This window comes from Lissotriton vulgaris, chromosome 11 (assembly GCF_964263255.1).
Source record: "Lissotriton vulgaris chromosome 11, aLisVul1.2, whole genome shotgun sequence".
Taxonomy (NCBI): domain Eukaryota; kingdom Metazoa; phylum Chordata; class Amphibia; order Caudata; family Salamandridae; genus Lissotriton; species Lissotriton vulgaris.
In genome coordinates, this window is record NC_141699.1 from 757,323,122 (window position 1) to 757,340,315 (window position 17,194).

The window sequence follows — 17,194 nt, forward strand, 5'->3', positions numbered from 1 at the left end:
ATTGTATTTTTTCATAGTGCTTCCCTTGCACCGATCTGAGCCAAGCGAACTAATAGACAAAGACCAGTGGGTCTCTGCGTTTCAAACGCTTTAGATTTTGATTGAAGAAGCATGTTCCATCCAAATCCTAAATTCTGCATAGAAAAACATTGCTGAGAGTGATTTTTCAAGAGTGACGCATTGTGATGCAACATGCCCCACACCTACTTAGTTTTGAAACTCTGTTTCGAAGGATTATGCCAGTCATGTAGCCAAGAATATATGAGAGTCATCATTAAAGACAAGAGTGATTTAATTAAAACATTTAATTAAAATTTTTTATTTACTGCCAAGCGCCCTTAAATTAAATTAAATTGTTCTTCGCCAAATCACAAAAGTCAAATCTTCATGCTTCTCTATGGCTGGTGTAGCTTTACTGTTCAACGATTTCTAATGGTTCTCTGGATGTCCTCTGGTGGGATATTGTGTTTCAGCAATGAATGTTTATGAGAAAGGGAGATGGTTAGGGATCCTCAATACGTTTTGTCAGTGGTTTCTGTCGCAGTAGTCGAATCAAAGGCCAAAGAAATGGTAAGTAGGCTGAAACCTGAAAGTTGAAAAGTACAAGGTCAGATAGGTCAAGTAGGCAATTGCCCATCCTCACAGTCCAGCAAGCAATGGAGGCACCAGGAGCTCATAAAATATATTTTGCTCTGTGTCCAACTTTGGCTTGCAAAGAATTTGAATAACGTTAGCCAAGGTGACGGGGGAGACAGCACTGAAGAGATTGTGACTCTTCAAACACGACAAGAGGTAAGGCAGTTTATAAAAATGTGCTTCCATACAATATTGTACTCCAGTAGGTGCCTCTTGTCTTCTCCAGTGTCACACCCTGGTATTTTGGAATCATGCAGAATATTTTTAACAATGTGAAACAGGCCTGATAAATGTCAGTCCTAGGGGTCGATTACGATCTCGGTCGAAACTGAAGCTTTCCGACCGAGATGGTTGGTTTCACTATTGACCGCCTAACTACAATTTTGGTTGTCAGAAATGAAACTGGCCAGTCATTCCAGCTGGCTTCCAACAGGCTCAAGGAGCCAGTCGGCCAGTCGGAGTCTGGCCCGTAATCTATATGGACGCATTTTTATACCGTCCATATTATGATTAGGGTTCCCTGATTTCCGCTTTGTCTGATTTTTACAGATAAAAACAGACAGAAAACACTGTCTCCCCTGTCTGTATTTATTTTTGAAAGTGGAAAAATACAGATAATTTAGCTTCTTTTGAGTGATTCATCATACTGAGATTAATCACTTTCAGGCCAGTAGCTTTACATAATGACAGCAAGGGGAGCTACAAAACTCAATGATATGTCCTTAAATTACTGCATATCTCAACATGTATATGTGTTATTACACTATTTCTTTAATGTGGGTTTATTATGTTTATATTTTTTACTGTGTAATGTGCTAAAACCTGACAGGCATTTAAGTATGAGTCCACATTTTTCTGTTAAATTAATGCAGAAATAAGAAAGTTATCACCTCATCTATTTGGTATATGGTCAAAATATATATTCAAAAATATAGACTAACACAAATATCGATTTCAAAATATAGAATGGACAAAATATTGAATGGACAGAATATAGACATCAAAAATATTGTTTTGAAGGTAAGTAATGTAATATTGATTTTAAAAATATAGAAAGTCAAAATATCGAAGTACATAATATAGGTTATTAAAAATATCGAATTTTTTATAATATCGATTTTTTTAAGTGTTTTGTATGTTAGTATATGTGTGAAAAGTGTATATTTGTTTTTATTTAATTTGAAGTAATTAATTTTATGTTATTTAATTTTTGCGTAATTTAATTCTGTAGCGGGTTGTGGGTTTATAGGGGAATAGGGTGGGAAGTAATTTAATTATCATTAATTAAATATGTAAATTTATTTATTGGTATTTATTTTGAATAAATTGTTAATTAATTTTTAATTGCTAATTAATTAATTCTTATTTGATAATTACTTATTATTAATTGATGATTTTGTGAATAATATTAATTTATTTTCTGTAGCGGGTTGTGGGTTCATACGGGAATAGGGTGGGAAGTAATTTAATTATAATTAATTAAATATGTTAATTTATTTATTGTTATTTATTTTGAATAAATTGTTAATTAATTTTTAATTGGTAATAATTAATTCTTAATTGGTAATTCATTTTTATTAATTGATTAATTGATAATTATGTGAATTATATTAATTTATTTTCAGTAGAGTGGGAATAGTAACATTTACCCCTATGCTATCCAACGCTTTCCCTACTGTTGCACTCACTGGAGTGGGAAAAGTAATTTTTATCCCTACGCTATCCAACGCTTTCCCTACTGTTGCACTCTCTGGAGTGGGAATAGTAATTTTTATCCCTACGCTATCCATTGTTTTCCATACTGTTGCACTCTCTGGAGTGGGAATAGTAATTTTTACCCCTACCCTATCCAACGCTTTCCCTACGGTTGCACTCTCTGGAGTGGGAATAGTAATTTTTACCCCTTCGCTATCCAACGCTTTCTATACTGTTGCACTCTCTAGAGTGGGAATAGTAACTTTTACCCCTAAGCTATCCAACGCTTTCCTTACTGTTGCACTCACTGGAGTGGGAATAGTAATTTTTACCCCTACGCTATCCTACGCTTTCCCTACTGTTGCCCTCTCTGGAGTGGGAATAGTAATTTTACGCCTACGCTATCCAACGCTTTCCCTACTATTGCACTCTCATAGAGTGGGAATAGTAATTTTTACCCCTACGCTAGCCAAAGCTTTCCCTACTGTTGCACTCTCTGGAGTGGGAATAGTAATTTTTCGCCCTACGCAATCCTACACTTTCCCTACTGTTGCACTCTCTGGAGTGGGAATAGTAATTTTTACTCTACGCTATCCAACGCTTTCCCTACTGTTGCACTCCTTAGAGTGGGAATAGTGATTTTTACCCCTACGCTATCCAACGCTTTCCCTACTATTGCACTTCCAGGAGTGGGAATAGTAATTTTTACACTCCCGCTATCCTACGGTAATATTATTGTGCATTTTTTATTAATATTATGTTAATATATATATATATATATATATATATATATATATATATTCACTGAAAAAACCATAGGTTTCACACCAGTTATAGTTAGCTGGAAATTTTACTGATATAAAACCATTGAAATTCCCACGTTATAGTTAGTCGGACTCACTATAACTTGCGCGTGCAATGCACTGCTGATGACATCACATATTACATCACTCATGACATGGTCAGTGACATCACTCATGACACCATCCTTGTGACATAGTGACAGACCTCCTTTCACTATAATGTAACCCTTGAGACACATATTCAAAAATAGAAACTGAAATTTTTTAAAAAATGGAGATACCTATATCAGTTACAACAAGCAATTCAGTAATTCCACTATCTATATACACATCCACTCATTCACCAACAGTTCTATATAGTCACTCATACATATACTCACTCATCATATGAAGTGATACACCTATACATCCTGTTACACACCGACATTCATCCAAAAGTTACTCACACACATATTCACACGTGCAAATAAACTATTGGACATCCATTTATTTGAATATAGAGTTATACACACACTTCCACCTTACTTCTATTTAAAATTACACATATTTATTCTCTTAAACAATCACTTATAGAAACACATACTTATTTAAACAGGAACTCTTACAATCTCTTACTCTCACATATACTCACTTATATACATCAATATTCATATATACTAGATTAAAACATATGTAGTTACTGATAAAGACACTAGTGAGACAGTCATTCACTCACTAACAAACACATATAGACACTCATCCACCCATACAGTCCTGTACATATGTTGTCTTCAAAACACATACAAACAAAGAGTCAGTCACTCATGCATCTATGTGCTAAGTAATACCCCCACCAAACCATATAGACACTCATACTGATACTAATAAAAATATCTAATAACCCATATACATACACATGAGTGGATGTGTATTAGATGGTGGTATTACTGAATTGGTTGTTGTAACTGGTATGGGTATATCCACTTTTTTGAAAATATTAGTTTCTATTTTTGAATATGTGTTTCATGGGTTACATTACACTGAAAGGAGGTCTGTCACTGTGTCACAAGGATGGTGTCATCAGTGATGTCATGAGTGATGTCACTGACCATGTCATGAGTGATGTAATATGTGATGTCATCAGCAGTGCATTGCACGCGCAAGTTATAGTGAGTCCGACTAACTATAACGTGGGAATTTCAATGGTTTTATATCAGTAAAATTTCCAGCTAACTATAACTGGTGTGAAACCTATGGTTTTTTCAGTGAATTTAATAGGTTTTTTAAATGCTAATTCCTAACTATAACTGGTGTGAAACCTATGGTTTTTTCAGTGAATTTCATAGGTTTTTTAAATGCTAATTCCTAACTATAACTGGTGTGAAACCTATGGTTTTTTCAGTGAATTTCATAGGTTTTTTTAATGCTAATTCCTAACTTTTTATACAGACTCATACCTATGTGTTTTTTAGTGAATTGCTAAAGTATGTTTTTGTAAAAATGAACACTATAATGTATATTGAGATAATATTTTTAATTTAAAATATTTTTTTTTATATTTCGCTTTCGGTGCGCGCACCGGTGCGCGTACCGTCAGCGCACTAACAAAAAAAAAGAAAAAAAAATGAAGGAGGGACTGTGTAATAGATAGTAAGACAGATAAAAAGTGTAAAAGGAAGTAACTGAGAAAAGAAAAATGAATAAGGGAGCAAAAGAAAGAAGAAATAGGAAGAAGACTAAAGCAGAGGTTAAGGGAGATTGTAAATGGATGTTGAAAGTAAAAAGAAGGACAGTTAAGTATGGGAATGTCAGGTAGTGACGGAATCAGAGGAAAAGAATAGCAGTGATTGAGGGAAAGTAAATATCAGTGAATATAAGTAAAAAGGGGTGAAAGAGGGTACATGTAAGTGAATAAGGGTAACACATGGGGAGTAATAGAGACAAACAAGAGAGAGAGTAAAAGAAGGACTGTCACAAAGGGACTAAGTGAACCAGTAAAAAAGGTAAGTGAAGGAGTGTGCATAGGCAGAAGTACTGAAAGAAATTGAATGTGGTCGGAAGTAAACATGGAACAAAAGAATAAGTGAGGGAAGCAAAGTAAGGAAATAGGGGTGCGGTAGGGTGACAGAAAAATAGTGAAAATAAAACAAAAGGTGATAACAAAAAAGATTTTGTAAACACACTTACCATATAATCAATGCAAACTTGTATCTATGAAAGATAAAAGAAAAAACACGTTATAATTTCTTAAAAATATATAATAAAATAGAAACAACAGTTCATGAGGTTTAAAAATCTACAAAAGTTTACTAAGAAATGATGCAATAGTGAAGGATACAAAAACAGAAAGAAAGTAATGTAGAAAGAGAAAAAAAAAGGAAAAAGAAATAGAAAGAGAACAAATTCCTAAAGGTAAATAAGATACTAAAAGAATGTAAGATATCAAATCAAAATCAGTAAAGATAAGAAAATAAAAGAAAAATGAGTGAAAAGGAGAGAAGTCTGATTGAGAAACTATAAATAAAAAAGAGGAATAGAAGATGATTGAGAGTGAGTGAAGTAAAGTAACAGAGTGAAGGGATGAAAGGAATGAAGTTAGTATAGAACGATGGATAAAACAGGAGTGAGAGAGTAAGTACACAGAAAGACAAAAGGAAGAACTAAGTGAACTACAGTACAATGGATGCGAAAGAAAAAAAAAGGAGAAAAAGAAAGAGAGGGTTAGGAAACTAAAGCAGTGGTACTGTGAGAATATGAAAAAGATAAAAAGTGGTGGAAGGAACAGAGGAAATGCAGACAGTTCCTATTAGATTAAGAAGTTGTGAATGAAGTGCACTAAAGAAACAGCGATGAAAAAAGAGTGTAAATTAGTAAAGAGAGGTAAATAAGGGTGAAAAAGAAAATGAGTATAAGACAATGTGAACACAATATAAATTACACAATGCAAACTACACAATAACTTCTACAATATGTTACATTATTTATTTTTGCTGTTCTCAGAATATATTGAATTTCACTTAAATTAGTGAGATCAAAGTCTTCATCATATAACAGCGGGAAAAAAAAAACACAATCTAAAAGATTGTGTTTAAAAAAACCCATTCAAACATACATCTCATATAAGTACACTAATCTTTGATTCACTTACTTTTCCGTGAGACCAAATTGCAGATAGTGAAGGTCCTTTTGGTGGAAAAAAGTCTGCTGTGCTCTATAACTTCCATTTCATCGACTTCCTATGAAAAAAGATCTAACAACATCATATGTTACACTTTCCTCACGGCCAATTTGTGTCAGATATATCAGTATTTTTTACTTTGAGATCCACTTAAAGTATCTACATGAGATTGCAGATAGTGAAGGTCCTTTTGGTGAAAAAAAGTCTGCTGTGCTCTATAACTTCGATTTCATCAACTTCTAACAACATCATATCTTACATTTTCCTCACGGCCAATTTGTGTCAGATATATCAGTATTTTTTACTTTGAGATCCACTTAAAGTATCTACATGAGATAAATAATTTCAAATATTAGATTAACTAACTAACTAACTAACTTTTATTAACTATTCCCGTCTTCAAAGGCCAATTCCCTTTACTAAAACTTTGGTTTTAAAAACACTAGATAAGAATTTGTAGAGTCATAAGGCAAACGTTGTTTATAAGTTAAATGAGAATCATTGCAGTAACTCCATCCATTTTCAGATTTTAAGTAGCATGTATAATGTCCTGAGGTGGTCGAAGATCCATCATGATAAATAATAGCTTCAGTTGTAAAGGTCCTTCCAGAAATTGATAACTGAGAAGCCACAAAATTTTTGATAGAAGTTGTCAATTTAGTTCCATCAGGTCTACATCGTTGGAAAACTAAAATAATATACTGCCCATACCTTTGTATAAATAATGTGGACAGCATTGTACAGTTACATTGGGTACACACCATATTATGATCTGCTGCTTTAACTAGATTTTTAAAAGACACTGATTTACAGTCTGGTAAAGTCAAATATATAAATCTTTCAGTGTCTATTGTAGTAGTACTTGATAAACTACAATTGTGGCAGTCATGCTGCCATTGATAAGAAAGACTGAAAAGATTATCTACATCTACACCTTCATCTTCCAAAACACCAAACATATACATTAAAAATTCCTGACAATCCTGCTGAATGTTCTGTGAAAATTTATCTTGACCAGAACACAAATCTAAAATATTTCGAATTTCTGTTACACTTTCTATTTGTGCTGTAACACTGCTACATTTCTGAAACACAGAATTCAATAAACCACACAATCTTTGATCCCGATTTTCAACAATCTGTTCTTGTAAACTTTTAAGAAAAAAAACAACATTAACCACTACATTAGCATAGCAGTTGACACCAGAACTGTTTTCAAACTGAAATCCAACAACATTTTCTCCACAATTCTTTTTCTTCCTGTTTTCAATTACAGTTTTCTCTACTTTTTGTCTTTTTGCAACTACCTCACTACAATTATCCTCATTTCTTCTTTTTCGGCCTACCACACGTTTTTCAAACAGAGGATATTGAGGCAAATGTGGAGCATACTCTCTTCTTAACCTATTGTATTCTTTAACACAATCTAGATCGGCAGAAATCTTTGTCTCATCACACGCAATCAAGTACAATCCTGATAAAGTTCTGACTCGAGATAATGCCACATATGCCATACCCTCTTTAAACACAGATCTTCCAATGTTCACCAATGCACTATCTACACTTAAACCTTGAGATTTATGAATTGTCACTGCATACGCCAAACAAACAGGAAACTGTTTTCGGCGAACATATAAGTCTTTTACAAGTAAAAATCTAGCAGAACAACGACTTATTTGTTGTACTTGTTCAATGCCATCAAATTTTATTTTTAAAAATTCAATTCCATCTCTATTTCTGTAATTCACAAAATCAACAACATAACCCATTGCTCCATTTACCAGACCGCTTTCAACATTTAAATTCCTTCTCAAAATGATACGACAATTTAAACACACATTCAGAGTCTTTTCAAAACCAGCTGTTTTTGAAATACTTTTCTCCAATGAATGCAATTTAGTTTTCAAATTTTCTGACAAAACAATTGTTGCACCCATATGCTCTATTTTATCTATTGCTTCCAGTTTCACAATCTCTTCATTTTCTAAGTCTAACATTTTTTGATTGAAGATGGAACATTCTTGCAGAGTTGGCATCAAACATATCCCAGATTTCTTCTCAGTCATTTTTTTAAAAATATTCTCTGGAAGAATGTTTTCATTTGCATACAAATTTGAAATTAATCGACTATGCAAAGCTTTTTTCCCTTTCTCAGTCATTTTTCCAATTCTTACATCTTGTAGAATATTTTTATAATCTTCATCCTTGGCCTGTCGCATATTTTGAAGCAGTTCAGCATATTTAAAATTTAGCCATATATTAACATTTCCAATGCTTCCAAGGGACTTCCTGGTATCTTCATGCGTGAGCATTTTAAACACTGGTTGTCCTTTTACTGGAGTCAACTGCAATAGATCTCCAAAAACAATAATGTGTTTTCCTCCAAATAACACATCATAGTCTGTTTTAAGAATTTCTTGCATTCTCAAATGCACAAAAGCAAGCATTAGATTTGAGACCATGCTTACTTCATCTATGATAAGAAGTTTCATTTTCTTCAAGACTCTTGAAACTTCAGAACACGCATCTCCAGATAGCTTGTTGTAATGCAATTTATTATCATGTTCAACTGGCAGCATCAATAAACGATGTAGAGTAATCCCTTTAATGTTATGTGCTGCCAGACCAGTTGGAGCAGTTACAACACAAGACAGTGGTGAATCAGTCCTTTTCTGCAGATAACTTGCAACGGCTTTAATTAGAAAACTTTTTCCTGTCCCCGCTTCTCCACTTACATACAGTCGGACAGGGTCAAATAATATACATGAGCACTCTTTTTTCTCATGTCTGAATCCATGTTCAATCTGCTCTGTGACTTCATCATATATCTTTTTCTGCTCAATGTTTAGTTGCGTTACCAAATCTTCTAAGTTAACTCCATCCTCTTGAGCTTGTTCCATAGCTCTTTCCACCTCATCCATGGCAGTGGCAGCTTCATTTTGGATAATTGGTCCTCCTAGTGGATCCTGGCTCAATGAAGTAGAACTCTGACTATCTTGAGAACTGTTTCTAGCTATCTCTTCAGCAATTGTGGTTTCTTGCTCCATTTCTTCATTCAACATTTGCAGATAATTTAGAAAAATAGGACATTCTATGGTATCCTTAGTTGCATTAAAAGAGTCTTCATAACAGAGAAAATCTCCAAGTAGTTCCTCTTCTGTACGCCATGGCTTAAAGAGTTGCAAAAGAGCTAAATAGTAAAATTCTCTTTTGTCTGGAACTTCACAACTCAATTTTCGATGATTAATCAAATGGCCTTTTTTCTGCTTCACTAGACATCCTTCATAGCCAATGAGTGCATATTTTCCATTATTGATATCTTCTGTGATGTTCCTCTTATAACTGTAGTTTTGAAGAACTTCATACAAACATGTGTTCTCAAGGTGAGTACTTCTATTTGGATAGTATGTATCCAACATATTTGTCTTCAAAATATCTGTACTGTTTGGTTCTTTTTCCGCCAAATATTCAATTTCTTGTACAGATTTCAAAACTCGGTTTCGTGTTGCAGCAAGACCAAGACTCACCCAAATGATTGTTCTTGATTTGGCATAGAGACTTGCTGATGATAACCGATCAGAACATTCATATGCTCCAATTTCTCGATGCGACAACATCTTCAGACTGAAACTGTATAATTTCTTGCTTAGACTCTTTTCATGTGAAATGTCCTCCCACATTTCCTTCAGTTCTGTCTTTTCTTTTTTGGTGATGTAAGATGTCACATATCGAGCCACAGCAATAGAGTTGTCAGCAACGAACTGAATATCCATGTTAGCATTCCACATGGACAAAATCACTGGGTTGTAATCGTTGATGTACTTAGATTCTTCATTTCTTTTCAAATTATATGTGTTTTTGGGAGATTTTCTCGTCACAGTATGTCGTAGAGATGACATCAAATTATTTACTCTTCCTTTAGAAATCACTGGTCGAGGAAATGCAAAACGACATTTCGTGTAGTACTTTTCCTTGTTTTTAAATTTTCGACGACAGTACTTTCCACAACGATGAGATTGAAAACGTAAAACTTGTTGCCTTAAATTGTTTTCTTCAGTAGATTTTGGAACAGCACATGTTGAATACTCTTCAATGAAACTCATCACTGTTTCATCTGAATCTGATCCAAATTTGGGTGCATCTTTAATCCACAACAACATATGTATATGAGGAGCACCTCTCGCTTGATATTCCTTCCTCCAAAAGAAATCCAAAACCTCTCCAAGGGGAGGATTTTTTTTGTTGGTAATAAAAGACATCATAGCTTCAAATCTATGATTAAAATATCTGCAAACATTCACTGGATCTAAAGAACACAGTTCTCCTGGTGTTTTCAATTCTATATTTGGTATGTTTTCATTTGCCTCTCGTAGAAATTGAAGTAAATCGTCCCAGGCATACTCAGCACAGCTAAGAGTGAGGAACCATGTAGGAGTTCCTAAGTTTCTTAGCATACATTTCAATTCTCCATGACGACGAAACCAATACTCGTTGGTTCCACGTTGACATGCCATGAGATTGATTAGCTGAGATTCCAAAATACTGTCTTGCAGATTAACTTTCTCCATAAAGTCCCTTGCACATACATTTTGCAAATGAGGTCCACTTTTTAATATATGATTAACTGCATAAGAAAGCCCAGACAAATCACTTTCAAACAGTAGATGAAATAAATATGGAATGCATTGACGAAACCTTGGATCTTCTGCATATAATCTTAGAGTCCGGTATTCAGCTGCAGGAATTTGAACTGGTCGATCATCATATCGTCCACCACAACCTGTTGGAAATAATTGTGGAAAACAACGAGCTTCCAAACTTTCTTCCCATACACTAATGGGACTTCCTTTTGCTGCCTTCATTTGAAACAAGTCAATTGCATTTCCCATTACTTCTTTGGAATGCAAAGGATGAACAGTATAATGTTCATATATTTCTTCAGTTCTAGACACATCAACTTTTTCAATTTGACCAACTGAAGAATCACTATCTTCTTCTGTAGCTGTTTCCTCTACTCCAACACTTACATGTTTGTAGTACTCATTGTTTTTAACTAAATACAACGTTGCCTTCTTGACTTTTTTAACATCCACTAAATCTTGCCAAATTTTCTTACTCTTTGTTGGAACCCCATTAACTAGAATAACTAAAGGATCTTCTTCTACTCTTTCTACACCAATTGTATTAATATTTTTCTTTACATCTAGAGGCAAATAAACAACTCTTCCCTTTAATCCTCTCAGTAAATCTGATGGAGGCAATTTCCCTGTCTTAGGCTCCATGCGAACAATAGCCTGAAAAGGATGGACACATTGAATCAAAATAGATTCATAAGTATTTAGATCCATCAATTCAGAAGGAATATCTATCAACTGAAGATTATTATAAACTGCTCTTGCAGGCATTCTATTTTCATTTAATTTTTTCAAACAATAAGTGCAAATACGCTGATCCAAACTCAAATCAAAAGAATTCTCCACCAACAAATAACTTACAAAATCCTCCCATTCACTATTATTTTCCAATTCACTTTTTGCATATAAATCAACTAACCTAGTCTGAATTTTATAATGAGTCCGTCGACAACACACACAAGTTACATTAGGCCTCTCACTTGATTTCACCTTAAACTTGATAATTTCCTCATCAAACTTTTCAATACTTGAAATTTGTCCATTATCTTCTGCATTACCATCCATTACTATATCTATTTCTACACTGTCCTCTTTGTTCCCAAAATAACAAAACTCAATTTCTTCACAAATAGTCTTCACATCCACTTCAGATCCATGCAAAAGAGCACTATTTAACTGTTTAAGCTTAAGTGCAGGACTTTTTGCATAATACAACTTCCTCACTAATTTCCTTACGTTATTATGATGCACTGCTAACATCCTAAAATGATGAAAAACACTCCGACAAACTTTTCTAGAAAGACATGCTAGTGAATGCCCTTGCAAACCTGTGCTTTCTCTCACTCTGCAAGGATCTAACTCTTGCAGGATCTTCATTTTTTGTTTGAGACTTTTTTTACTATATGTACGTAAGAAATTTCGAAGCAAATCAATTGATTCCTGTCGCACACTACAAATACTACTGCATTTCCATGTGTACACTGGACCCTTAGTACGTCTCCCTAAAACTTCATCAGCTAAGACCTCTTCTGCATCTCTAGATACAAGTTTCTCTTTTTCCATCACACAACTATCTTTCACCTCATATGCACGACCACTGGTGTCAACTGCATGCACCAAATCATTTTCCTGAAAGTAACTCTCCTCATTAAAAAAAGGCTCAGAACTTGAACTATGCATCCATTCACCAGAAAATACTTCACAAAAATTACTCCGATTAATAATTCTTTTCCATCTACTGTTCGATTTGAAAACATCCATTGCCTTATTAAGTATCCTAATTCTATTGATTATTAAAATAAATAATTTTTTCTTAACTTCAAAAGCCTGATCAACAATCTTTTCTACACTTTTCTTTTTCTTGTAAAAAGCAGCTTTTAGTTTACTTTTCTTTTCATTTTTTAGCAAATTTAAAACTACCCTATTGCGAAACATTCGCCTACGAATGTCCCTAAAAACATTTACCCTTCTATTGCTAACCATTCTCTTCTCTCCTGGTCCAATGGAAACATTTTTTGTGGGCTTCTCTTTCCTTTTTAGATTTGTTGACTTTTTCTGTATATTCACATTAGCAATTTCATTTTTTTTCCTACGACATATGTTGCGAAGAAAAGACTTAATTGGCTTACCAGAAGCTTTTCTGGTGTTTTTTGAAGTAGTTGTTGAAGAGGATTCCATAAACTCTGTTGTTGATGTTCTCCTTTTCCGTATGGTATTTTTGATATTTCTTTGCCTTGAAGGCATTTTTGCTTCCTTTTCAGAAGTTGATTTGAATCTGTTGTTCTGTTAAAAAAACACATGAAAGACCACTATTAGCAAACAACAAAGTAATGTTAAAAAGCAAACAATATAAACAATAAATTGCAACATATTTAAGTTTATACAATAGCAACTCATGGCTTTATTTTTAAAGGCCTTGCGCCACCAGTGCGTCACTTATTACCCATGTTTAAAGTCAAGCATCAGCTGCACATGGCATTCATAAATAAGGGCCAAATGCAAATACCAATCAATTGCACCCAAAAATCGATTTTTCAATAACATGTAAGAAACACTGCGCAAAACCTAAGTACAACCACTCAATATCATCAAACAAAGTCAGGGTCTGATTTATAAAGGCCTTGCGCCACCAGTGCGTCACTTATTACCCATGTTTAAAGTTTTGCATCGGCTGCACATGGCAATCATAAATAAGGGCCAAATACATATACCAATCAATTGCACCCAAAAATCGATTTTTGAATAACATGTAAGAAACACTGTGCAGAACCTATGTACAACCAATCAATATCATCAAACAAAGTCAGGGCCTTATTTATGAAAGCCTTGCGCCACCAGTGTGTCACTTATTACCCATGTTTAAAGTCATGCATCAGTTGCACATGGCAATCATAAATAAGGGCCAAATACATATACCAATCAATTGCACCCAAAAATCGATTTTTCAATAACATGTAAGAAACACGGCGCAGAACCTATGTACAACCAATCAATATCATCAAACAAAGTCAGGGCCTTATTTATGAAAGCCTTGCGCCACCAGTGCGTCACTTATTACCCATGTTTAAAGTCATGCATCAGCTGCACATGGCAATCATAAATAAGGGCCAAATACATATACCAATCAATTGCACCCAAAAATCGATTTTTCAATAACATGCAAGAAACACGGCGCAGAACCTATGTACAACCACTCAATATCATCAAACAAAGTCAGGCCTTATTTATGAAAGCCTTGCGCCACCAGTGCGTCACTTATTACCCATGTTTAAAGTCATGCATCAGTTGCACATGGCAATCATAAATAAGGGCCAAATACATATACCAATCAATTGCACCCAAAAATCGATTTTTGAATAACATGTAAGGAACACTGCACAGAACCTAAGTACAACCACTCAATATCATCAAACAAAGTCAGGCCTTATTTATGAAAGCCTTGCGCCACCAGTGCGTCACGTATTACCCATGTTTAAAGTCATGCATCAGCTGCACATGGCAATCATAAATTAGGGCAAAATACATATACCAATCAATTGCACCCAAAAATCGATTTTTGAATAACATGTAAGGAACACTGCACAGAACCTAAGTACAACCACTCAATATCATCAAACAAAGTCAGGCCTTATTTATGAAAGCCTTGCGCCACCAGTGCGTCACTTATTACCCATGTTTAAAGTCATGCATCAGTTGCACATGGCAATCATAAATAAGGGCCAAATACATATACCAATCAATTGCACCCAAAAATCGATTTTTGAATAACATGTAAGAAACACTGCGCAAAACCTAAGTACAACCACTCAATATCATCAAACAAAGTCAGGGCCTTATTTATGAAAGCCTTGCGCCACCAGTGCGTCACTTATTACCCATGTTTAAAATCATGCATCAGTTTCACATGGCAATCATAAATAAGGGCCAAATACATATACCAATCAATTGCACCCAAAAATCGATTTTTGAATAACATGTAAGGAACACTGCACAGAACCTAAGTACAACCACTCAATATCATCAAACAAAGTCAGGCCTTATTTATGAAAGCCTTGCGCCACCAGTGCGTCACTTATTACCCATGTTTAAAGTCATGCATCAGTTGCACATGGCAATCATAAATAAGGGCCAAATACATATACCAATCAATTGCACCCAAAAATCGATTTTTGAATAACATGTAAGGAACACTGCACAGAACCTATGTACAACCAATCAATATCATCAAACAAAGTCAGAGCCTTATTTATGAAAGCCTTGCGCCACCAGTGCGTCACTTATTACCCATGTTTAAAGTCATGCATCAGCTGCACATGGCAATCATAAATAAGGGCCAAATACATATACCAATCAATTGCACCCAAAAATCGATTTTTGAATAACATGTAAGGAACACTGCACAGAACCTAAGTACAACCACTCAATATCATCAAACAAAGTCAGGCCTTATTTATGAAAGCCTTGCGCCACCAGTGCGTCACTTATTACCCATGTTTAAAGTCATGCATCAGTTGCACATGGCAATCATAAATTAGGGCAAAATACATATACTAATCAATTGCACCCAAAAATCGATTTTTCAATAACATGTAAGAAACACGGCGCAGAACCTAAGTACAACCAATCAATATCATCAAACAAAGTCAGGGCCTTATTTATGAAAGCCTTGCGCCACCAGTGCGTCACTTATTACCCATGTTTAAAGTCATGCATCAGCTGCACATGGCATTCATAAATAAGGGCCAAATACATATACCAATCAATTGCACCCAAAAATCGATTTTTGAATAACATGTAAGGAACACTGCACAGAACCTAAGTACAACCACTCAATATCATCAAACAAAGTCAGGGCCTTATTTATGAAAGCCTTGCGCCACCAGTGCGTCACTTATTACCCATGTTTAAAGTCATGCATCAGCTGCACATGGCATTCATAAATAAGGGCCAAATACATATACCAATCAATTGCACCCAAAAATCGATTTTTCAATAACATGTAAGAAACACTGCACAGAACCTAACTACAACCACTCAATATCATCAAACAAAGTCAGGGCCTCATTTATAAAAGCCTGGCGCCACCAGTGCATCACTTATTACCCATGTTTAAAGTCATGCATCAACTGCACATGGCAATCATAAAAAAGGCCAAATAAAAATACCATTCATTTGCACCCAAAATCGATTTTTAAATAACATGTAAAAAACACTGCGCAGGACTTATATACTAACATACAATTTCACTTCTAAAACATAACTATCTGCTTCCAAATATTCTCCATAGAGAAAATAAATCTCTATCTAAATTAAATGAATCATTACTTACCTTTAGAAATGCTTTTGGAGATTGAAAACAGTGTCAGACACACACACCAATTTTTCTTTAGCAGAGGAGAAGGTGTGCTCTCAATACACTGAAACCAAGACTGGCATAGAAAATCTCTATCTTTGTACACATATGCCTTAATTCAACCAATGAAAACTCTTCCCTCACTATTTTCAAACCAACACCCATCCCCCTCTCAAACCTTTCTATCTGTTACCATAGCAACTCCCTCCTAACTGAACTGTAAGGTTCAAAAGTTTATCTTACAATGTTGCAAATTAACTCAGCAAGGATGTTTGACCTGTCAATACAGCAGCCTATACAGGGTATTTTTGCTTTTGGTGACTTTTTTTAAACCATTCAAATTGCTTCTTTCACACAACATAACCATACACCCTAACTTTCAGTTTTCAACTATCTGAATCCACCAATCATTGCTAGTGATTCAAGAGCACAGAAACTCCACAATTATTTTTTTGTGAACTCCTACTGTTCCAACTGCCATTTCATTCCCACACTTCATCTGACTGGACCAGAACCTTCTCACATCATGTACTCTGTCTGGGTTATTGGACATAGCTACATCCACTGGGCTCAAAGGTATGCAGCTAGCAGAAATTTTCATAACCTTGATTTATCAAATGTGGAAATCAAGTGGATTGGCCACAGAGGATTAAAATGTCACCAATTGATACCATTGGTGAAAACCTTTTTGCATCTGCCAGAACCTGACCTTATAATTGTGCACTGTGGTGGAAACGATCTAGGCACATTAACTGGGGTAGGTCTGGAAATGCTATTAAAGGACACCTTTCATCAATTGATGATACTTTTTCCCCACACTGCCTTGGTATATTCCAATATATGCCAAAGACAGAAATGGAACTGGTCCAACCAATTTGGTCCACAATTTGAGAAAGCACGGAAACATGTAAATAAA

General features: G+C 34.9%; 1 protein-coding gene across 1 annotated transcript; it reads right to left on the minus strand.

Annotated features, from left to right (window-relative positions):
* Positions 1-502: 502 nt before the first annotated feature.
* LOC147683466 (uncharacterized) lies at positions 503-16,359 on the minus strand. The gene is made up of 3 exons (XM_086942533.1): positions 16,255-16,359; positions 7,566-13,208; positions 503-586 (listed from the first exon to the last, which is right to left on the minus strand). The coding sequence occupies exons 2-3, from the start codon at positions 13,167-13,169 to the stop codon at positions 503-505; spliced, it is 5,688 nt and encodes a 1,895-aa protein (XP_086798659.1). The 5' UTR covers positions 13,170-13,208; positions 16,255-16,359.
* Between the last annotated feature and the right edge of the window lie 835 nt (positions 16,360-17,194).